The following is a 24,325-nucleotide window of genomic DNA, read 5'->3' as shown; positions in this document are numbered from 1 at the left end:
CCATCCCTCGGATCTACACCCACAATTTACAATCCAATCAAATCTCTCTCTGCAGGCATCGATCGACAGCGATTGGGTCCTCGCGTCAGAACCTTTGGCGGCAACGCGACCCCAGCCCCTGATGCCATCGCGGTCACGGGCAGGGATTCCGCAGCGAAATGGAGCCGTTGTATTTTTAGGCGGCATCTGTCTATGTTCAAGCCTGGGCAGGCTCTAAACAAGGCCATAGCAACCACGCGGACACAGTCGTCCTGTGGCCTAAACATAGCGTTCGACAGCGCTACGTTTTACAAACTTAGTCTGCTACGTAGCACCAAGTGACTGCTTAGCCTAAACGTGGACAGCTGCAATCTGAACAACCGCAGGGAAACAATAAATAGGCACAAGTGACACACACACAAAAAAATCCCTTGGTCCCGAAATGAAAAAATTGTACAAATGGAAAATAATCTACTTTAAGTAACTTACTCATATGTAGGAAATGATAACGACGTTTTTTGTTATCCGTAACCTTTTTATGGTCTCAGTGTGTGCATGAGGAATATTAATAACATTTGGCATACACAATTGGCAGAAAGATACTTAGCACTGTTTGAACTGAGCAATGCTGTCAATGTAAGGAAGAAATCTGTTCTAAAAATTTCACTACAATCCAAGCCAAATTGGGTTGTTGATCAGCATTAGAAATCAGAAGACAATGGTGTATGTCATTTTACGAACTACACAAATATCCACGAGCACATAACGGTGGATAGGCGGGTCAACAACTATTTTTTCTGGAGGTGATGCCAATGCAAAAGCACATGATAAAACACTGGTCATTTTTAATGATGAAAACATAACAGCCCTATATTTAGACCACAGAATGGTGTCTATGAACAAAGACATCTCAAATACATACAGGGTTAACAGTAAATGTTCTGTACATACACACGCACTGTACGAGTTACATACACAAATACAATTATATAATATGGCATGCTGTTAGGTTAGTGATCTTGCTAATCCTGAATTCCCTTGGGCATGAAGGGTGGCCAAAAAATAAAGTGGGCCCTATGCCAAGTTACAGTCCTCTGTCACTCTGCACACCAGTACAGCACACCAGATGGTATTAATAGGGACTGACCCAGAAAGTATTCAGCCTATTTACTGGCTTGGCCTCTCATAGATGCCTCAAATTACTGCTTCACACATCCCTCACTGCGCTTCTTAAGCCTATTACTAACTATGGCAGCCCAATCATTTATGTACCACATGTTTTGAGATAACAAAAATATTAATAAAAAGCAAGGTCTGCTTACCATCACTGCTCTTGAAATGCCAAGTGTTGAATATATTTTAAAAATAAACCCCAAGTGTTTGGCAAAAGCATCAATTTTTGGACCCGTACAGAACAAACGTTGTAATTCATTACCTCATTCTTGCATTCATTAATGTTAAAGCAGCAAACTATTAAATCCTAAGAAAAAAACGAAAATTTAATTTGCTTTAAGGCTGGCTTTCAGAATTGAGCAAATATTCAATTAGAAAAAATAATATTTATCTCCACCTTAATCTTCCACCCCATCCAACTTAATCCATCATCTTCACTTTCTAGACAGAAAGCCTTCAACTTTCAATCGCCTTCAGAGTAGGTATTGGTGTCAGATAAATTATGTGGCTGCACATCTAGATTTGAAAGCTTATTGAAAAGAATATGAAATACGGGCACTGCATATTTATACCAAGACCTTAATGAATTGTTAAAATCTCGCACACTTGCCTTATAAATTAGTGTTGCCTAGCATGCAAGTTCTCATCCTCATAACCTTTCAAAAATTAGCATAATGTCGTGTACGCATACAAACAATGTTAGGTGCTGAAAATGCGAATTTCTTATAAAGTGACCTTACCTAAAAATTATCGGAAAGAAAATCAAAACAGCTTCACCAAATCAGATATAGTAAACATAGCCAATGTAAACATAGCCTAGATTGTTATTTTACCAAATTCCATATACGCAGTACCATGAGCAGAATGATTCTCCTGGACCTAATTCTTTAACCAAAATACGACAAAGTTATGTCCATGGGGAACAAAAGACAGCGGTCAAATTATAAAATTAAATATGCATACTGTCGGAATTTGCTGATGTATAAGGAGTAACCAATGATCAAAATACTGGATGCAGGAGCTCAGAAGTGAGGGATATTGTTGGTAATGCAAAAGGATATTTGGGCCCCCATCGGAAGTGGCAAGGGGCTAGATATGGAGAAACATTTAGAGTAATAGGTGTTGCCAATGTGAGAAAGATGGACTTTTGAGCTGAAAATCACAAGACGAAGGGCCAGGAGATTAAATCAGTTGGCAGGTCAATTGACTTATAGCAGTGAGGAAAGAAAATGAAATGGAGTTTGGATGGATAATCAAGATGGAAGTTGAAAATTGAAATCCACAATAATTATATGTAGAGGCCAAAATGAAGGCAAGGTGGGAAAACCCAAATTTGAAGGTGGTATGAGGTTGGAACGTGGTAGTAAAGGGAAATAGATGTAACAAAGAAGTGAAATCAGATTCAGAGATGCCTGCAAGGCCATACTCTGGCCAGGGGAAAGAGCATGCTCTCATTGCAGTGGTAGCCAGAAGGGTTGAGTTCAGAGGAAGCATGCCAAACCTCTGTGACAAGAGGATGTCTGTGTTTTACTCTGGCAACAAAATAAATAATGAAAATAAACTTGGGATTGGGCAGGCAGAAATTGAATAGGACAAAGCTTACATTGTAGGCAGGTGGATGTGCCTGTGTGGATGGAATCATTGTGGGTTTTACAGCCATTAGGAGAGTATGCCATCTCTTGGATGTGATATAATCCGAGGAAAGTAAAACTTTCAAATTTTATGTTAATAAACCAGTCATTATTTCTTCCCCAACCACCAATATTCAAAAGTTAATCAGCATTGCTAACAAAACATGGTGTTATACTACACTGCTGGGATGAATGTGAAAAGCACTGTGGAATGAAGATAATTTGGTCAAGAATTTGGCAGGTAAATGCTGTTATTGTTCAGCCCTGATAATATAATTCATTCACTGATCATGTATGTGCCAATTACAATATTATCTTGTGAACATTTAGTCTAGAGCAACCATCTAAGTGCCAACAAGAGGTTTCCTGCCTTCAGGAGGGAAAAAAGAACAAGCAATGGAGAATCTTTTTTTCAGACTTCAATAATTTTCTGCACGTGACACCCACACAGAATTACTTACTGTCGATAATTACATCGCTGGGTCTTTCAACGTCCATCTATGGCAAAATGCGCAATGCGATAAAGCCCAGCTGACCTAACGGACAGATGTGGGATTTTACCCCTTGATTCTCACATGGACAAAAGCACTAATGCCTTGCTATATCGCATACATACAGTATTCTCTGGTTTATGATTCTCCGGAAAGTAAGACACACCACAAACCTTTTTCTTAAGGTGTTGTTGTGATCGGGAGAATAGGCTACTATGGAAAGCCATTTTCTGGAAGATGATTATTAATATGCTACTTTAAAAAGGGGAGAAATGTCTTTAACAAGATTATTCTAAACGGACACCATGTTCGTTTGTCATCTGGCTGGTAATGTATTGCTAAACAGACCCATTTTGGGACAAATTATTCTGAAGTAGCTTAAAACATGACTTCTGCAAGACAATGTATTCTCTGGCTTAAACTGAGGGAAAAAAGTGTGGCTTATAATCTGGAGATTATGGTATGTGTGTACACACAGAGAAAGGAGCTGTGAAATTGCGAACATTTGATTTTACTGACCACATGCAGCATAGCGCGCACTGTCACGAGAATATTAATCATATTAATAAATTGAGAAACCCGAGGAGGATCATCTGTGGTGTCCCATCTCCAGCTACCACCATCTCGGTTGAACACAATTTCGCATGCACGCTTCCACGTGCACGTGCTTCGAGGGCATTCTTGGAACTAGGGAGAATTTTGATCAGGCACAAAACTAAAACATGTTGGACAAACCAGACAGCATATTCGTTCAACGCAACAGAGCAATACTGCCAACTGTTGGCAAGCGTCTGCTTAAAAAGGCCCGTATGAGCAGGAAAGTTACATAACACGTACATAACGTAAACTAAATATATTCTTACTCTCTTAATGCATATCGAACTGTGCACGCACAATGTTTATGCTAATTATATGCCATTCTTAGAATTAGGCTATGAAATTAAGGGTCAGACAGAACAAACAAGACACTGAATTGCAAACTAGAGCAGAGACAGACAATACAAACAAGACGGCATGACCAAGACAAAATCATTGATTATTTAATCGAATTGTGATCCTAAATTGAGATACACATCACTGAGGGGTGGGGGGTAGAACGATTCTATCATTAAACATATGGGTTTGAACTCTACAGATATTTTCATTTTGCATTTTCTTAACTGGACCCAACATTTGGACATTGCCTCCACAGGGTTGAATTGGTAGTGCTTTTTGAAATGCCATTTTTAAAATCCATTTGACTACAACAGTGTGGAGAAAATTACTCGCCAGTTTTAACTTGTGCAAAATTAAAATCTGCAAAGCATAACCTAATGCATAGGAAGCAATGTGGATGCATGTGCAGTGACAATTAACTCCAACAGAAATGCTCTTCCGTAGCAATGCGACAAACTTTGCTTAAGCCAATTAAAGGTGCTAATGGCCATGAAAATTCTCTGGCATATGACATTTTACATATTACTTTTTTATGACAGACTTTAATTGGGAACACCCACTCATGTTTTTTCCCTCCGCATTGATAAGTCATATAGGACTGATGTTCAAGCCAGCAACTGTGCAAGTAATAAGAATGAAATAAAATAACACTATATTTATTTGCCTAAAAATGTGCCGAAATAATATCGCAGCATATGTACGATGTGTGACACACGCACGAGATACAAAGCATCGCACGATCTCAGGCAAGGCAAGTTCTCGCATGCCAGAGACTAGAAATGTTATAATAGCACCTTCAAAAAAATTCCACGTACATTTGCTTTGCTCCGCATTTTAACAATGCAAAACGTTCAACGCTTGTCTATTTTGTGGTGCACTTTAACTGTAGAATCAAGAGGTTATTTTTTTCAACGCAAAAAAATACATACAATCAAACTTAGAGGCAATGACTAAAAGAAAAAGTAGGTGTAGCGAGAATTTTTTTTTGATACAGATGTAAAACAAACACAATGTCGGCAATGTCTATCCACATCCCAATGGAGAGGTTATGGGGTGTGGTGCACAATTTCACAAACGTTTCCACATCCTGTGAAAACCGGTTAACAATCCAATTCCGCAGGCTGCTACTGTTGCTGCTGCTTCTCCTCCTGGCGTCGTGCTCTCCTAACATAAACGGACTGAACAATGCAATTTGGGTTGGGGCGTGAATCGGGAAGGGTGGGAGCAGGGGTGTTTGGCAACACAAATATACTGCCCCTGGTTTTTTTCCCACAAGTATGTCGTCTTTGCTTCTGTTTCACCAAGGTGACGTATCATTAAAAAGATGTAGGCGTGGCGACAGTGAACCGAGTTTTAATTACTATTTGGTAACAAAAACTTAAGCTTGTGGTTTGTTTTGTAATAGTTGGCAAACAATATGAAGCAAGCATATATGGACAATCATAATTACTTGACCTTTAACGTTTTTCAACTTTATTTTGTATAAACTACTGTCTTTATAACAAAAGTAATGTTTAGGTTGGTTGGTACCCACACTGGCATATTAACTCAGAGTTTATTTTTTTCTGTTGCCATTAATTTATTTTTATTTTTTACCTACGTGACTTTACCGAAAGAACCAACGAGTATGGATCCTTGCAGTCACGAAAACTTCAAATCTAGAATGAACTCAGAGATCAGTTCAATTCCGAGCCACTGCAAACATCAACAACGAGCCATACCTTAGCTGGCTGGACACGCTTTCATCAACCCACACTGACCAACAGTCAATCATGACTAAACAATCCCTATGGCTGCCCTGGTGGGGGGGTCTTCATCCAGCATTGGACGATAACAGACCTGTAAACAATTGAAGTCAAGTAAAGATTCATCTCCCCTTGGTGACTCTCACAATCAGATGTCATGGTATTATTCAAGAATCGATCTTCCTTTCCCCCCCACTGTATCACTCAGTATATTCTGTAGATTGTTTAATTTTTTCTGTTGCCATTAAAACAAATTCTGCGTACATTTTAAACAATATATTCTTGCATGCACGAATCTTAAGAATGTTTGAATAAAAGATGTATCACATCGTTAAGGACCTATTATTAGCATTTGCTTTATACACATTGATGTTCATTGTAAAATAAATGTATTTTATATTCGTAGCTTCTGTGCGATACAATGAGATGGACTGCATGTTTTACACAGGTCATGGGCAATTCGAATGCATTAGATTGAGGTTCGGAGTGTATTTTCCATAACCCCAATCAACACTACAGCTGCAGGGCAAACGTAATCTTGCTAAAGAGTTGCGACAAAGCAGTAAGGCGATGCTCGTCAAAGGCATGAGTGGAATATAATCACATTTCCAAATGCGAGTCGGGATTGAAAAGAGGGTTGCAGATATTATTTGTTTAGCATTAACAATTGCGTGTAAAAAAGACCCTCAAATAATACGTTTTCCTGCGCATATTGGAATTTCAAACAATACAAAATAAAGTCCTGCCCTGCGGCGCCTGTGTTGGAATGTACAACACCGTGACGAATGAGCTTTGCAGCCGATGCCATGTCATATCTACTGTTGACCAATCACGTTCGATTGCGCAGTGCCATCTGCCAATTGGTTCCAAAGTTTATTAGAATTTGATTATCAGATTCCTCCACTTTTGGATTCAATAATCGATTCGACTAAAATTATTCAAACATTTATAATCAACAATCCTAATTTTAACTGTTGTAGAATATGTGAAACAGGCTTAGATACTTGTGTATTATTATAATGCGTGTTTACCCAGAAAAATCTCACCAAGCCTCATGACCATTTTAAAGGTCCTGCCAAGTTTTCACAGTGTGGGGGGGGGGATGATTGCTATGGTTAATGCCAATTGAGTAATTCTCAAGTATACTCTTTTCTAATTTGGAAAACTGGGACCATGATGCTGGCAGACAATGGACGACTCTTCCTAATGATGTTACGGGAATGTTAACCTTCACTGTAAAGTTGTATGACTTCAATAACTTAGGACTCAGGTCAACTCTACTAACCCATCTGCCAAAATATGTTCATGAGAAAAATATGATGTTTTGAGGCAAGCCTTTCATAAAAAAACCACTCTGAACCACATATATCACCAAACAAAATCTTATGACTTTGGCACTGTAATTTGCAAATTATGTGAGTAATTTGCCAATAGAGCCAACACTATTTTCCCTAGATGATTTCAACCTTGCATTTGAATCTGCTTCAGAACATCGTGTGAAATAATGTTTTGTTTAAATGTCTCATCTCTCATACTTTAAAGTTGTTGTGCATAATGCATTCCAACTGCACACATAAAACAACAAACACAATTTTGAAAGTCTCAGACGAAAGAAAAAAAACACATTGTACACCTCCAAGAATTAAAATCTGACACGGCAATATTTCTCAAGAGATTTTTAAACTTTTGTTGATAAAGTCAATAAAATGCTTCTGCAGATTTCTACTGCTTCTGTCAAGAGCTCAACATATTAAGTAGCGCCAAATGCCCTTTATGACTGTGCCGACATGAATAGCAAGTTTGGTCCCTATCCGATTTAAAATGTCAAAGTTGCGCATGGGACACACGAACACACACACAGCTCATCAGTGTATTCCTTCTACATGGCGCCGAGGTAAAAATATCCTGACAATGCTTCCAAGAAAGCTTTGACAGTGTCACAGGCAGGGCACAGGCCAAAAATGCAATGCCCCAGACATACATTATATTTAAAAATAAAATGCATGCCAAAGGTCTGCAATTCTTTTGTTAAAAGCTGCAGGGGAGAGAAGATCAATCGTATTTCAGAAAAAAATATTGTGAAATAAATGTTGTTTTAATTATCAATAACTACCAATTGGAAACCAATTTACATCTTCATCTTGTGGACAATAACAGAAGCTGCACAGCTGTAAAAAATATAAGTGGAATTACGAGTGCTGACGTGAACATGTTTACACAAAATGCCTGTTTTTACATTCCAAATTTTGGATCACCACCACAAGCAATGCCACATGCCTGGAGTAGACCCTGCTTGACAATGTGGGATATAATCGCTGGCCATGTTGGTAAAGGTTATCTGATGCTTCTTTGTTTTTTTGTTTCCCTAAGAATGAGTGGGGGCTGCATTATAGTCGTGGCTATGTGAAATTTTACGCACCAAAAATCCCTTCCCAGACAGCATCATTAACATGCATGTTGCGAGTTGGCGTAAGGACTAAATGAATGGAATTGTTTTAAGGACTTTGCCTCAGGCAGTACATTTTTGGTATATTCTTAACTTTAAAGTGCAATTTATGGTTGCAAAGTGTTGACTTTGTCCTAAAAAAATGCTACCGCTGATGTCAATTATCCATTAAAATTGCAAATGCCCTTGCTTATATCAAGTGGTGTGCAAAATACACCATCATTTGTGCACTATACTGGGAATGTTATATATTTTTAAACACGTTTGTACAAACAACCTATTGTTATTATATTGTACAAATAGGGTACATTTTTCTATACTTCATGAAATAATATAGTATCTGTTCAATATCATATTTCTTGACAGGAGTTACAGATCCTGAGGGGCATGTTGACGATTGCCCTTGTGTAGTAGGCAGACCTTAATTAGGTGCTCATTTGCACTACTTGCCTCATTATGCAAGAAACTCGTTAATTTAACGTTGGGTAATACCGTTACAAATTATTCTGAAGTCTGCACACCAATGTATTAATTTAATTATACGACACTTATCACTAGTGTCAATTTCATTGTAAATTTCTTGTTTAAAATTTCGTGCAAAACGAATACTCAATGTGTCTTTCTCGTGAAACGAGTGTTGGGGGTGGTGCCTATTTACTGGAAATCTGGGCAAAAGAGCTTTACAGCTCATCGGATTCCTCAAGAATAAATAAATATTCTGATTCGGGGCTTAGTCCAGTCTCTCCACAAAATAACAATTGGAAAATTAACAATGGTATGATAAATGCATAATCTGCATATGATCAGGAAAGTGATGTTGAACTGTAAAGTATCACATATTTCTTAACATTCCTTAAAAAAACTAAAAGTCTAGCATTAATTAACTTCTATTTTTTAAAGGTCAAATTTGATGCAGTAAAGATAGGGCAGCAGAGAAAGGAAAATACAGCTCTGCATATGCTCCTCTGGTCTGCCCTCTTGTAATAAAAATATTTATCCACCCTTTATTCTAACGTGGTTTAGCCCATGCTGCGCCCTGCTGGTAGTGCAGACGGGTTAAAAAAAGTGAGGAATTATGGAGGGTGGGTACACGTCGGATGGCAGGAGCAGGCACTCAATGCACGCCTCCAAAAGTATACTCTGTGGACGTTCCGTCACCCTTCAAGAATATATAAAATGTAAAGAATAATAAGACCTGTAGATAGGTAGCATAGATGTAAAAATAACATATGCCATGCATTGAATGTTAGTAGATTCAATGGAATTAATGCGTGCATTTAAATTGTTATTGAAAATGCATGCCAAACATTTACATTCATATTTAAACAATGTACATCAAAACGGTACAGTATAATTGTAATTTAATTGGAAACAAAGTATTTTCAGCTGCCCATTTTGAAACATCGTGATGCAGTTGCATGTCAAGACATTTTTGGTGAAAATGCTTTTAATGAAGCATGGTTCAAGGGCCTGCAGACATATCAAAGATTTCAAGTCTTCAACATAACATTAATGTGGCATTTTGACATGACCGAGAATAAATGAAACAGAAAATGGTAAGTATTTGCTTGTGTACATGTACAGTCATACCTCGGTATACGACCGCTTTGGAATACAATGAATTTGGTATACGTCGTGTTTTGACGAGAAAAAAATGTCTTGGGATACGACGTCTTGCTTGCTAGAACTTGTATGGGTCGGGATGAGTCACCGCGTACCTGCGTAGACCCCGTTCACGACTCCTCCCCTTCCTCACCACCATCCTCGTAGGCTATCAACTCCTCTCAGCAAGGTAAAGTGATGTTAAATTTGATTATTATTTAAATTTATTTATGCATTTATTTTAATTTATGTATGAATTTTAGTAATAAGTAGTGTCTAAATTATTTTATACAACCCCATTAATGTATAATATGCCAGATAAAATATCATTTCTTATACTCTGGAACGTATTATTTCCTTTCCCTTTATTTCTTATTGGAAAAATTAGTTTGGTATACGTCATTTTCGGGATAAGTCCGACCTTCTGGAATTAACGATGTATACCGAGGTACCACTCTATATCCGTATGAAAATAAATGATACCATTTATATAAGAAAAAAGTATGCAATATCTGGCTTGGGATTAATCTGGATCTGTTCATGTGATATTATTGTAACACTAGCTAGTTTGCCCGTCCAAGGACGGGTGTATATTGCAGTAAATCTGAAATATTCAATAGAAAAATTGTTCAGCTCATGATTATTAATGAGGGGGGGGTTGCCCCATTTGGAGTGACGCCACCCCCTCATGGTTACTCTTTGGTTCTTTCGGTAAAGTCAAGTAGGTAGAACAGTAATAGATCACGACGTTTTGATCGCAACACAAGCAATCATCATCAGGTGGGACAACCACAGGGAGGGGTGCGGCATGTGGAGTGACGTCACCCGCTCATGATTATTAATGAGGGGGGGGCCTCACGTGCGGGACACACACACATTCTTGGCTCATTATATTGTTATGATCATACTTTTGTAGTGACATCAGGGATGCGGACAGCACCGGGTGGGTTGCTGTGTGATGCCGGCTTTAGCATACCACAGTGTGCGATGCACCATCATCGCGCACACCCCAGAGATGGGTTTAGTACCAGCCCTAGTGGGGCTTGGTGAGCGCTGGGATAGCACGGGCACCACGCATAGCATGCAGTGCGGCCTCCCACAAGGGGGAGCGGGAGAGTGTCAGCCCAGGGACAGGGTTGCCCCGGGCCATAGCACTCTGGTTGACCACGTAGACACGTGATCTGGAGTGTTCACAGAGAAGGCCCCAGGTGGGGTGGGGGGCTCGGGGGTGATCACGTGTCCAGCGAGAGCTCTCGAGAGGGATCGAGGGGGAGCTAGAACGCTCGAGAAGGCGGGCGGGGCCGAGGGCGGATCCGGCCCCGACCCAGGAGGATATAAGGTGGGTCCCTGAGAGGGACCGCGGTCGCTTCGTTCTACAAGATGGAAGCTCTACGTCCACAAGCTGGAAGCCCTACATTCTACGAGGCATCAACACGTAGCAGGGGACCCGAGTGAGGGTCTGACCCTTCGTAGCTGTAACTCCTCCGTATAGTGGAGTTAGCTGGGTGGTCACCACCCCAGGCTGCATCTGGTAAAGGGGCAGTTACCCCTTTATATATACGTGTTACAATAAATGTGTTGCCTCTCAAGAATAACGCCTGCGACTCAGTTGGACTCACTACACTTTTACTGGCACGACTACACTGTGTAACAAAAAAAATTGTTCCTGGGTACTAAGTGTTATTTCCTAATTGCTTCTGTTTCAAAAGTACAGAAAACGGCTATTATTCCCCACAACCTTTGCTTTTGTGACCAGGACAGTGACATTTTTAAATGTACCTATTTGCAATGAGAAAACGTGTGCATTTGTGTATTTTGTTCACGTAAAGTCCTGGTAACAAAAGCAAAGTGTGTGGGGAAATTAGCCATTTTCTATACTTTTTAGGCATAAGCAATTAAAAAATAACATATTCTTGGGTCTTTTGGTGAAGTCACATAGATAGGTTCAAAGAAAATAACAAAAAATAACAAAAAACTACGACGTTTCGATCGCAACACAAGAAGTCGTCTTCAGGAAAAGTTAGTTTGTTATTTTCTTTGAACTTATCTAAGTGAATTTACCGAAAGACCCAAGAATATCAATTCCTGCAGTCCCGAAAGCTTTACGTCAAGATTAAAAAAATAACACTGAGAAAAAAAAATTGTGTTACATAGTGCTATCAGTTAAAAAATCTTGCACACGTGCAAATATGTAACCAGAAATTCTAGTTTAAAAAAGGCAGCACGATATGCAGCACACATACACGATATGCCTGGGAGACAATTATTGGTTTGTTCATTATGTGTCCTACTTGCCCGTTCATAGGGTGCATGTTCATTTGGTCAAGGATGTCCTGCAGGTCAGTGCCAAATGTCATGGACAAAGTGTCCGAGACATGCGAGCTTGTAATGTACTTCAAACATTATGGAGGGCGCAATGACTCACCGATGTTGGAGTGCTTCAGCAGACGGCAAATCCGAGCTTCCCTCTCCAGTTTTTGGTGATCTGTAATTAGAAAACGTAAACAACCAAAACAAGAAATAAACTCCAGTTATTCAGTGCAGTATTGTAACATTTGTAAGGAGTATACCATGCATCATTTGCACCTTTTTTTTTTACACAGTGGGCGCTGAAATGAAAGAAGACTCTCGATGATCCGCATGCGGTTTATCCGATTTGAGGATTAACCGCACACCTGAGATTGACAAAAATGAATAACTCATGGAATTTCCCTTAAGCCCAAATGAATAATCTAAAAACAGAAACAGTGTTATTCTTGGAAATATTTATTGCAAGTGATGTGCTTTAACTGAAGCAATATGTGCTCTGGTTAATCCGAAATCCACGTGATCCGCCTCTACAGTACAGTAGTTGCATATATTTACAAGTGGGTAGAGTTTGATTGATTTTGATTGGCGTGGCTCTGCTGTCCACTTAGTGGGCAGTCTTCTGCGCAGGAGCAGTAAAGTGTTATCACCGAGCACGCGCTTCAATCGGTCGATCGTTAGTATTCCTTCTAAATCGAAAGAGTAACAATCAATATTGTCAGTTGTGCTTCATCTTGAGTGATGTATCCGATCATTTATTTTGTGAGTTTTAACTTACGAAACTGTTCGATGGCAAAGACACTTAAATATACTTTATACATTTATTAGTAGTTTTTGGCATAGAGATCCGAGGAAAATTATTTAGTTTGTATTATCCACGATTTTTAATTATCCACGGCCGTCCTCCATCATAAATGCGAAGAATCGAGTCTACTGTATTTGAAAATAACAATGGCAACATAAAATGTATTTTAAGTCTAAAGTACAACCAGTAACAAAGACAATTTTACATACAGTGAATGTAGATTGCTTTTTTAAATCACACTGTTAAAAATACATTTTAAAACACATTTGAATAGTCCTTTGAAACTCCTGCTGGATGTAGATCTCGGGACGCAGGGTCAGTTGGTTGCGAGTTGTTTGACCATAGTTCACCAAGCTGGTGAAGCGGGAAACGTTCAGCTATCACTCGCCACTGATGTTAGCCTTGGCCAGGAATTGAACTAAGGTCGCTGGGTTCATTGCACAGTATGCAATCCAGTGACCTTTAATCTTCCCAAAACACCAATGTTAGTAACATGAATATTACTAGTAGTAATATTAAAGATGTATTGAGCTCCTGCCCATAATGCTGTTGCTACTTTATTGCAGATCCAACCTAAAACTCCAGCTGGATGCTAATAAGGGCTGAACCAGCCATTATATAACCTTGATTGCTCCCGACCATTCTCAGATTCCCCCATATTCTCCACAGAGGCCTCAATATCCTGGCCGCATTTAATCACATAGTGCTGTAATTTTAATTAATCATCACAGCAATTCAGTGTGCATTATACATAGGTACTTTAAAAAAGAAACTCAAAAGTAAGAAAAAAAGTTAAAAGTATAAAAAGGAAACTTTGATATAACTGGCCCATTACCTAACCTTGACATTTTGGTTCGGCATTTTGGTTTGGCAGATGGCAAGATCCCGAGTGCCAGCAAAGGTACCCCATTTGTACAAGATGGCCTACGATAGCTTTACAGCTACAGTAAATCACAGGGGCAAGTTTGTATGTCACCAGAAGCATGCAATGCAACCTAATTCAGGCCGCGCTGCAGACGTGTATGGCCGTCATTGGCTACAGTATGCTGTGTTCAAGGTGCTGTGCGCTGCATTTTAATGCGCCGCACTCAACGGTTGCAGCCACAGTAAACAGCAATAGCGTTACGAGAAAAGAACCGCCACTCCCTCTCTCCCAATTATTAGCATTTCATGCCGGGTAACCAATGCAAAGATTTGCAATAAATTACAGCCCCTTTAGATGCAGATTACTTGCAAAAGAGCGCCTGGCAGAAATGTTTGTTGAAAGATAACCAGTAACCGTGGTTAAGCAGACTATAAATTCTGCACACTGCAAATTATACAGGAATGAATGTCAACAGGAACCTGCGTCTTTAAATGAGATAAACAGTGCACCATTTCATTATCACTCTGTATTAAAGTGGTCCAAAAAGGCATTGATTTATCACTGAGTGACAACATTTATTGTAGGGCAAAGAAAAAACAAAATGCAATGAAACGCCATCTATAACTGTTGAATCTTCATGACATGCTTGTTTTTGCACCTTAAAATAGCCTTTTATAAGCCCCGGCACAACTGTTACATAAAACTGTTTATCAAAGACACCCTTTGAAATATAGTAAATACAGGGCATAATTCCAGAATGCAAACTAGTACTAGCAAAATAGGAACGGAAAGATGCTGGCACCCTGGGGGGAAAGGTTAGGGGGCTTCTTTCGCAGCCTGAACTGAAGATAGGATGCCAGAGTGAGTCAGCCATGAACTGCTGGGCATCATGCCTACAGCAAAAACACCGCATACAGTCGCCAAGTGCCTCAACACCCATTTTGTTGAAGAAACTCGCGTCCCAGCATGGCTCGATGGCCTAAAAGCAAACATACTTTTCCTGCTTTTGACCAATCCAACCGGAAGGCACCTGATCGTCAGATCCGGAATGCGAAACAGATACACACTCTTTGGTTTTTCGGTAAAGTCACGTGGGCAAAAAATAAAATAAAATAAATAATTTAGTTTCCATTTATTATATTTTTTACCTACGTGACTTTACCGAAAAAACCAAAGAGTATGAATCCTTGCAGTCACGAAAGCTTCAAATCTAGAAAGATACATTTTGCGAAAGAAAAACTAAACACGGTCATTGCAAAAAAACAGGTAGTTAATGGCACTCATGTTAGCCTTGGCAAGTGTTACAAAATCCATTGTTGTAGTGCTATGTTCCTACACCAATGCTCCAACATCACTAACCCGCAAAGACCATCGAGAAAAAGTCATCAGCCATGACCTGCTGGATAAATCCCTCCCTGAGCTGCTGTCATTTATCTCAATGCTATGTAAAAATTGGCTGCACAAAAGCTGATTTCATCGCTCCATCTCCTCAGTGGACATCCTCTCGGATGCGTTACATTGCTTGGCACCACTGTCACTATTCTTGACCAACGGTCATCAACCCTTCTTGCGACGTTCCTTCCTATGTCCATTTTCTTAACAAATTTGATTTGTGTAAAATTACCTGCGTATGCATAAAACAAAAGTATGGTCAAATAGTCAAATAACCCTCCATGATACGCACGGCATGGAGATATCCTCATGCAGTCGTGGATTCACAAGAATGGACTGTACATGTATTATTTGTCTTTTGGTTGGCTAAATGTTGTATTAAACGAGGCAAAAAAAAACCTTAATCCATCTCGCAACATAGAACAAGCCACATCAACAACGAGGTGTCTGCAAAAGTACACGCAGTGGTTATAGAGTCTGCTAATACTGAGAAATGTTTACAACAGTGTTTTCTGCTCCATTACCCGAGGTGACCAATCAGGCTGAGAGGAAACCGTGTGGCCTGCGATAACCGCATTGCAAGACAATCAGTAAACTGTAAGAAGGGGCCCAACCCAAGCCAACATTTCACCAGTAAACACACCTAAAAGCTTCAAATAAAACGAATGAGATAATCTTCATGCAACAAACAAACGATCAATGCATCGGCGATCAGGCCTTTGAAGATATTTATTTCGCCTTTAAGAAATTGATTTGCTGTTGAGTTGATATCAGATTGAATAATCAAAGTGGCATTTAATGGCTGTAAAATCAGCCGATATCTATTTTCCCCACTTCACAGTATGTACAAACATTTTATAACATGTGCTCTAAAGAAGTACAAATTATTAAATTTGCCCAAGGTTAAAAACGAATGATACCACACTTCCAGATAGAGGCCTCCCCCTCAACCCTGTCCATCAGGGGAGTTGGTTGACCATACTTCACCATGACAGTCAGTGCAGACTGGTGAAAAGGAAGCCTAGAACGGGTTCAGATATCCATCCCTACTGTGCGAGCCATAGCAAGAAACTGCACGAACAACTGTGATACCACTCTTCCACATTATACTTATTGAAAGCATCTTTTAATGTTATTTTAATAGATACAATATACAGAACATATAACAAAGTAGAGCTTTGTTGTTATACATGCACTGCTGGATTAAGCCTCCCCACTTCCTGTTGGTCATGAGGATTGTTTGACCATATTCTACCATGCTGGTCAGTGTGGGTTGGTGAGTGGGGAACCCAGGAACAGTACAGATATCACTCACCACTGATGTCAGACATGGTGGGAATGAAACGCAAATCATCAGGGACCACTGTAGCATCACTTCCCTTTACCCCATATACAAAGCATAACGTCGCAAAAATGTGATAACAGTGCGCAGCAGAATCTGCTAAAACAGTACCAAATATAAATAAACATAACTACAGAATTAAAGTTTTAAAAAATGCAAAAGAGGATGCATCTAAATTATACGGTAGGACTTGGAATATAGAAATGTACACACCAAGTGAAGTGGGACAGCAATAAATGGTGCTTCAAGTGGGCACAATATGAACTCGGGCTCAAAGGTAGAGATTCTTGCCATTTCCGCTGGACAGCTTGTATATCTGACCAATTAGCGAGACGTGTCGTACAGGTTAACAATGCCATTTTGTGTTCTCTCTGCACCATTTACACTTCAGTATGGTTAAAAATTGCACTGCACCAATTGGAGGTGGTTTTGGTAGCATTTGGTATGATCCAACACTTATACTGCAAGGGCCTCACTCAAATGGACTGCTCCAAAATAAACAATTGATGACAAAATGAAAGAATTACCGCAAACTACAAATTATATTTAAATTGGCCGTTGGTTATAGCGAGAGAGAAAAAACCTTGCATCCCCGATCAGAATTAAATATAAAGAAGACACAGGACTGTGAAGAGCACAAAACGAGGGGAGCACAATGATTTCTATTTTAGTACCATCACTATTACACTGTGTTCCCTTTGAGTGGTGGCGGAGTGGTCAAACTGTGCTTTGAACCTGGCTACAGAGTTCAATTCTCAACCACAGGTTACATCAGTAGGTGGTGAATGATATTCGAATTGATCCTGCCCCCACCCAGCCAACTTCACTAACCTACACTGACTGGCATGGTGAAGTATGGTCAAAAAACCCCAATGGCCATGCAGTGAGCTATTTTCAGCCAGCAGGGAATTGACAAAGGTAAGATATTTTTTTAAGCTACAATTGCTCTCTTTATTCATGAGGTTATTGTAAACTCGAAACAATAGATTATGCAACAATAATAATCTTCAGCCGTTAATTAATGCAGAGCTTAAGATCTTTCCACTCTATATTGGACATGGGGATTATTTGGACCATACTTCACCACAATGGTCAATGCAGGTTGGTGAAGGGGATATCGGGTCACCCACACATTAGCTGTGGCCACGATTCAAACTCGGGTAGGCAGGTTCATAGCAGTGCACCAATCACTGTGCGACTGCTACCCACCCCACATACTACAAAGGCAATATTAAAAACTAAGAGCTGTAAAGCCCCATAATTTTGTTTTCATGAATCAAACTATGGGTATGCATGGGATTAAATGCTTCATATGACCCTACCATTAACGCTTAGTTGTTTATGCTTGATTAGATGGAAACACATGTTCCTTCAAAACCACCTGACACTCTTCGCAGCAAAAGCAGAGCAACACTTGTGATTGAAATGCCAGTATGAGACCAGATGACGTAAAAACATCCATTGGCTTTTGCTTCAAACGTACCATGCTGTGTCCAATGGCAAGACAGTTGGGGAGATCCCTTTAATAAATTGTGTATACAAGAGAACAAATGAGTGGACTCCAATCCCGTGACTTCTATCACTCCAATTACCATTCACTATTCTGACACAACCAGGCAGGCGGTCCAATACAATAGCGCTCTTCAATCATCAATAAGCATCGATAGGGGGAGGGGAAAAACCCATTTGTTTTGATGTTGAAAACTTTATCACCTTGACGAGATGTGTCTTTGTAGATAATCTCGTAATTTCATATGCAATACATTACGTCAGTACTTTTTCGCACCTTATTGCACGTCACAAAACCTCATTACAATTACAAGCTACTCATTTAAAATACATGTAGCCTAAATCCTCCAAAATATTTTGCAGTGCGATATCACCATTTGAGTTTCAGGAGGCCCATCCTGTTTTCATTTTCTTCCAGAAAAAAATATATCAACTAGGCTTGCATTCATTACGAACTATTTAAAATAATCTTGCGAAATTTATTTGATACTAGTTCATAAAGCCTGTCTTCGCTCGGCAATAGTTTTCAATGAATATAATAATATAATTAACCTACGTATTTTTGTTACAATTTGTATCTACGATCAGATACGAACAACTACTCAACGACGAAATTCAACGTCTTAAATTTATAGACGTACCCATCGGAAACCGTTCAATTGAAAGATTCCGTTCTTTTTTCTATTAGAAACAACAACAAATAATTAACTTAACACTCTTTGAGGAGAAGTTCCTATCTTTTACCGTTATCGAATTATTCAGATTTAAAGATCATTAAATGCATTTTGTTTTCGTTCAAAACAACTTGAATCCGAAATTTCTCAAAAACAAGAAACGATAGAACAATGGTTCTCACTTTCATTGTATTTGCTGTTTAACGGTCTATCAAACGAAAAAAAGCAATCTTATGCTTTCGACGGTTTCTGAATGACACGCACAAACATGTTTATGGGGGCACTTAAAATCGAGATTTTGGGGTTTTATAATGACAAATTTCGGATTGGTTTCTGTTGTTTGTTTACTAAAAGCTACCTATGTACCAAATTTCAGCTTTCTACCTTGTTGGGACGTACAATAGGTTTTTAAGATATGCAGATTAAGGTCTAATTCTTGACTTAAAGCGTTCGTGACTGCAGGAATTCATATTCTTTGGGTCTTTAGGTAAAGTCACGAAGATAGGTTCAAAGAAAATAACAAAAAACTACGACGTTTCGATCAACCCTTTTCCTGACGACGACCGCTTGTGTTGCGATCGAAACGTCGTAGTTTTTTTGTTATTTTCTTTGGCGACTTTACCAAAAGACCCAAAGAATATAGATTAAGGTCTATATTTGTGTCGATGTTGTTTGCATAATCACTATTCAAACAGCCTGTCAGTTTTTGCGTGTATTCAGTCAAGATATTTAATTGTGTCGAGGAAGAAAATGCAATAATTATTCCTTGCACTCTGAAGGCACCGCATTCAGTTTATTGCAAGCAGAAACCGAACAAATTCTCACTCGTGGCATTTGTGTTTGACTGCAGTTTCCGATAACCCTCCGGTGCCAATCTTATAGCAAACAACAAGAAAAACCACTGCCACCACAAAGCTCGGCTCCAACCAAGTAACTTTGCACCACATGTGATTGTGAAAATTACGTTATATTTTTTATTAAATTCAACACAATTAGTTCTCATACCAGGAATTCTTCAAAAATGGGGACTTTTCAAATGTGATTTTGTGATGTAATTTATATCACGTATCCAACAATACCTGTTCCCATAGTAACCCCATGCATAATAACCTTAATACAGACAAGTGCATGCAGTGCATCTGTAAACTATATGTTTTACTGGTGTCTTTTTTCTCCCCCAACTCATAAAATCCACTTTAGTGTTTTGTCAGTTGGGGTATAGCTTTACATACTGTCAGTTATTTAAAAATGATTGAATGCTAGCACAACACCAGAAGATTATTTTTAACCAGCTCTTACTCTGCAATTTTACTCCATAAATCTAACAAAATGTAGTTTTTCAGCAAGGCATGAGTTCTTAATGCATGTGTAGTGACGTAAATGGAGTCACTGTGGCGTTTAGTGCCAGATACTGTCACAAGAGTGGAACTGTGTATCTTGAGCCTCTCTCTGGCACCACAGTGGGTATGGCATGGAAGTGGGCCCTAGGCGGCATGGTTCTGGTGGGGTCAGAGAGAGGGCAGTTGAGGACGTGACAGTCGAGTTGAACCCGAGAGGGCACGTGACCAAGAGAGGGTAGAGAGGTGGGTCAAAGGGTGGCAAGAGGGACAAGTGATATATGGCCCAGAGCCTTCTAGTAGGATCTAGAAGGGGGCGTGGGCGAGGGCGGAGCCAGGCCACGCTCAGAGGCATAAAAGGGAAGTCCCGAGAGCAATCGCGGCTGCCTGTTGGAATGGAACCCGTCGGCGCTACGTCTCTTCGATTCTCGGTCCTCAGTCTTTGGTCTTACGCTCGGCTTCGTGGGTCAGGCAGTATGTCACCGACTGACCCAGTTATGTAGTTACCCCGTTGTGGTATAGTTACCCCGTTGTGGTCAAGTTAACCGTGTAGTTATCACCTATATGCCGAACCCGTTGTTACGTTTATGTAGTACCCTGTTGGGTTGTAGAATAAACGTGTTGCCTCCAAGTTCTAGCGTGTGCCTCCATAGAACCCACTACACATGTAAAAACACACGTATTGATAGGTAACAAACACACCGGTAAATTTTGATTCAAAGCTTTCGTGACTGCAGGGATTCATATTCTTGGTTCTTTCGGTAAAGTCACGTAGAAGGGAAATAATAAAATAATAAAAATATAAAACAATTAAAATTCTCACGACGTTTCGACTGCAACACAAGCAATCATCATCAGGCGTGAAATTCAAATTTTCTTACTGTGGATTTCACACCTGATGACGATTGCTTGTGTTGCAGTCAAAACTTCGTGATAATTTTTATAGTTTTATATTTTTATTATTTTTTATTTCCCTTCTACGTGACTTTACCGAAAGAACCAAGAATATAAACACACCGTTAATTTAAAACATGCTACTAGGCAATGGGATTACTGATATACTCGATAGCCAAGCCACAACATTTACAATCCGATTACGGCGTTTCTCCAGCAATTACAACTAGCTTCATCAGGCGACAAATCTGGCTGTCGCCTGATGAAGCTGGTTGTAATTACTGGTGGAACATCATTCTCAAATTGTAAATGTTGTGGCTTGGCTCTCCAACACACCGGTGTGCTGTACTAGTGACGAATTGGCATGTTCTGTTTACGTGACAATCATTACTCGTTGACTGTGTCGGGTGGTGGCGGGTTATAACGACCAATTTATATATTTACATGATCTAGCCCAAAAAACCTCTATTATGGATTTAATTTATTGTATGTGGACTCACCCTTATTCAAAGATGACCTGTCAGAATCATTAATCATTCATCACCCCCCCCCCCCTGCCTCTTTCCACAAACTGAAATTCAATTGATTATGCAAGCCCACAATAAAAAAAATTGTCTCATTGTACTGTCTTGTATGTTCGGTATTGTGTGTCAGCTATAATACGTTTCATTGGCAGATATAATTAATTATCATTATCATATAATTTTCATAAACTATCAATGGGATAATCATGATAACACAAGTGGTTCGATGCATTATTAAATCATTACGTACCCTAAGCGTATGGACCATGTGAGTAAAATTAATCTGCTGAAATAGTCTTAAGGTGAGCTGGCGATTGAAATGCCTGCCCTGAAACTACTGGACTAAACTGTCAGTTTCCACTCAAGTTGCAGTTAAATTTGCTGCTGGCCCGAAGTGGTTATCTTCAGGTCGGTGAACAATCCTGAGTTTTGCTCTGACATTTGTTTACGTCAGCAAATAATAAAAAGGTCCCTATATACCCTATCATAAAAACAAACTCACCCACCTATCCCACTTAATGTTGGATGCGAGTTGAACATTGGATTCTAAGAAGATAAACTTTTAAGCCCCTGTGCGAAACACCTTATTTCAGAACATTTACAGTTGAAGAGTAAATACCTTGTGGATATGCCAAAATGATAGTAAATATTTAACTTCACAATGGGCATGGTCACAGTGCACATGTTCCCCATGTAATGTGATACGTTTGCCATGGTGCACTGCATACAGCATGACAATAAAATAATGCCAAGCACACTGCATTAATTAGCACCACATTTGAAACCCATCTCAGCTACATTTTGAAAAAAAATCGCATACAATTGCCAAACAATATTATTCTTCCAAATGGAGACCATTACATGAAGAAAGTGTCCTGTCATGCTAATTGATCATACTATGTGTTTAAAGTTGATTAGACCCAGTAGCTTCTAGACATGTAATGTTTAATCAATTATTACTTTCACAACGCATGCTTCACAATATTCGCCGTGATTTGATTGTATAGAAATTGATTATGCTTTGGTATGAAAATGCATGATATGCATACCTATATCGTAAATCATATAACTGTGATTTAAAAAAAACACCAAAAAACTGGAGCCCAATTATTTATTTACAGTTCACTGCTTAACACAATGCGAATACACTTTTTTCTTATCGTGAATCCAAGAATGACAGATCCAACCCTTTCCCTTCAAAACCTATGTCGCAGCAATCCTCACTCGCTGCAGAGAAATCCATCCCTCGGAGGGCACAAACTTCTCGCCTACTGCTTTTAAGGAAACATCCAAACGCACTGCGTCAGTGCGCTCCCGCCGTTGTATTTGTCATTTTGGGGTGTAGTGGCTCTACATGAAACCGTGGGTGACTTGCAGACACTGGGAGTCCTAACCCATACCCTCCCGTGATTATCGCATAAATAATTAACCAGAGCTGTTTCTCAGACACAGTAATGACACACAAAGGACCCAACTGCATTTCAAGAAAACCACATTATGAGCCAGATTTACTGCCCATTACAGACTATATAATTTTTCATGAGGAAGGCATTTGATGGTCCAAACAAGACTGCATACGATGCAAGTCAGGCTGTGCTCAGCTGCTTGCGTTTGGCTGCTAATGACAGATTACATGCGCATAGATTTAAATGAATGTTCTACAGTGAACACGATTATTGCGTGTTCTTTTCTTGTACGGCCATCAATTGAATCAACCAGATTTATTTTCATTTTATTATAGACATTATAGTTGGATAGATCAAGTACACAAATGTACTCGGCTTCAGTAATCGCATTGTGAAAACAATTCTAATATTACCAATTATAAGTAGCTGCTTGCTCAAAAAGTTATTAATTGCATTACTCTTCTTGGCTATTGACTCCTGTGCCTCATCATTTGCTTGTGACATCAATATGTGTCATGCTTTACGGCCAGTTGCAGACGATCCAATAATGTGCTGCAATAAATACATGGTGTTCATCATTTCAAAACTACTTTTGTTTCTTGATGTATACCTATAAATATGGCTCTCCTAACCTTGCACAGCAAATATCACAGAAACAAATCATTAACTCGTAGCTGGTAAAAACTACTTTTATTGAGAACAATCACTAATTTCTCATAACCTTTTTATACGTAACATATATCACACGAATATGTAGAGGCTGGACAAAGATAATTATTGCAGAAACACTATTTTTGTAACTATATTTTCTACAGCAGAGATATAATAGACAGGAATTACTGCATTAATAATAAAATATTTATCGTACACTAACACTCCAGGGACAAGAATTGTGCTCCACTGGTTTGCGCACTGCGCTATGAATCAGAAAACGAGTTCAATCCCTGACCATGGCTAACAAACGGCAAGAGATTCATTAAGCTCAACATTACGTTGGAGCAACACGTTTACAGCAGGTTGTTTCACTCGTATGTTTGCCCACGATATAGTAAAAACATATTTTTCTCAAACACCACAATTATGGAAACCAATTGGGTGGCAGTATGGTATGAATGGTATGCGGATATACTGAAGAAAATGTAAAAAACAACCACACCGTGTAATTCACAACCGTAGTTTGGTTGACCAACTTCCAATTTAGACTGAGAACAGATTAGCAGTGGCACATTCCTTGTCGAGGTGTAATTTAAGCTGCCTGCGTGAAGCA

General features: G+C 39.3%; 1 protein-coding gene across 5 annotated transcripts in view; it reads right to left on the bottom strand.

The window, feature by feature from the left end:
* LOC144720555 (calcium/calmodulin-dependent protein kinase type II delta chain) overlaps positions 1–24,325 on the bottom strand; it is a 70,972-nt gene that overhangs the window by 40,502 nt on the left and 6,145 nt on the right. For all 5 annotated transcript variants that reach the window (XM_078597351.1, XM_078597346.1, XM_078597347.1 and 2 more), the window contains exon 3: positions 12,429–12,488. In XM_078597351.1, the coding sequence (XP_078453477.1) occupies positions 12,429–12,488 (60 nt within the window). The remainder of the gene's footprint in view (positions 1–12,428; positions 12,489–24,325) is intronic.

The sequence above is a fragment of the Lampetra planeri genome, chromosome 9 (assembly GCF_965212315.1).
Source record: "Lampetra planeri chromosome 9, kcLamPlan1.2.h2, whole genome shotgun sequence".
In the NCBI taxonomy this organism is placed as follows: Eukaryota; Metazoa; Chordata; class Hyperoartia; order Petromyzontiformes; family Petromyzontidae; genus Lampetra; species Lampetra planeri.
The sequence above is the reverse complement of the archived record's forward strand: the minus strand, read 5'-3'. Positions and strand labels throughout refer to the sequence as shown.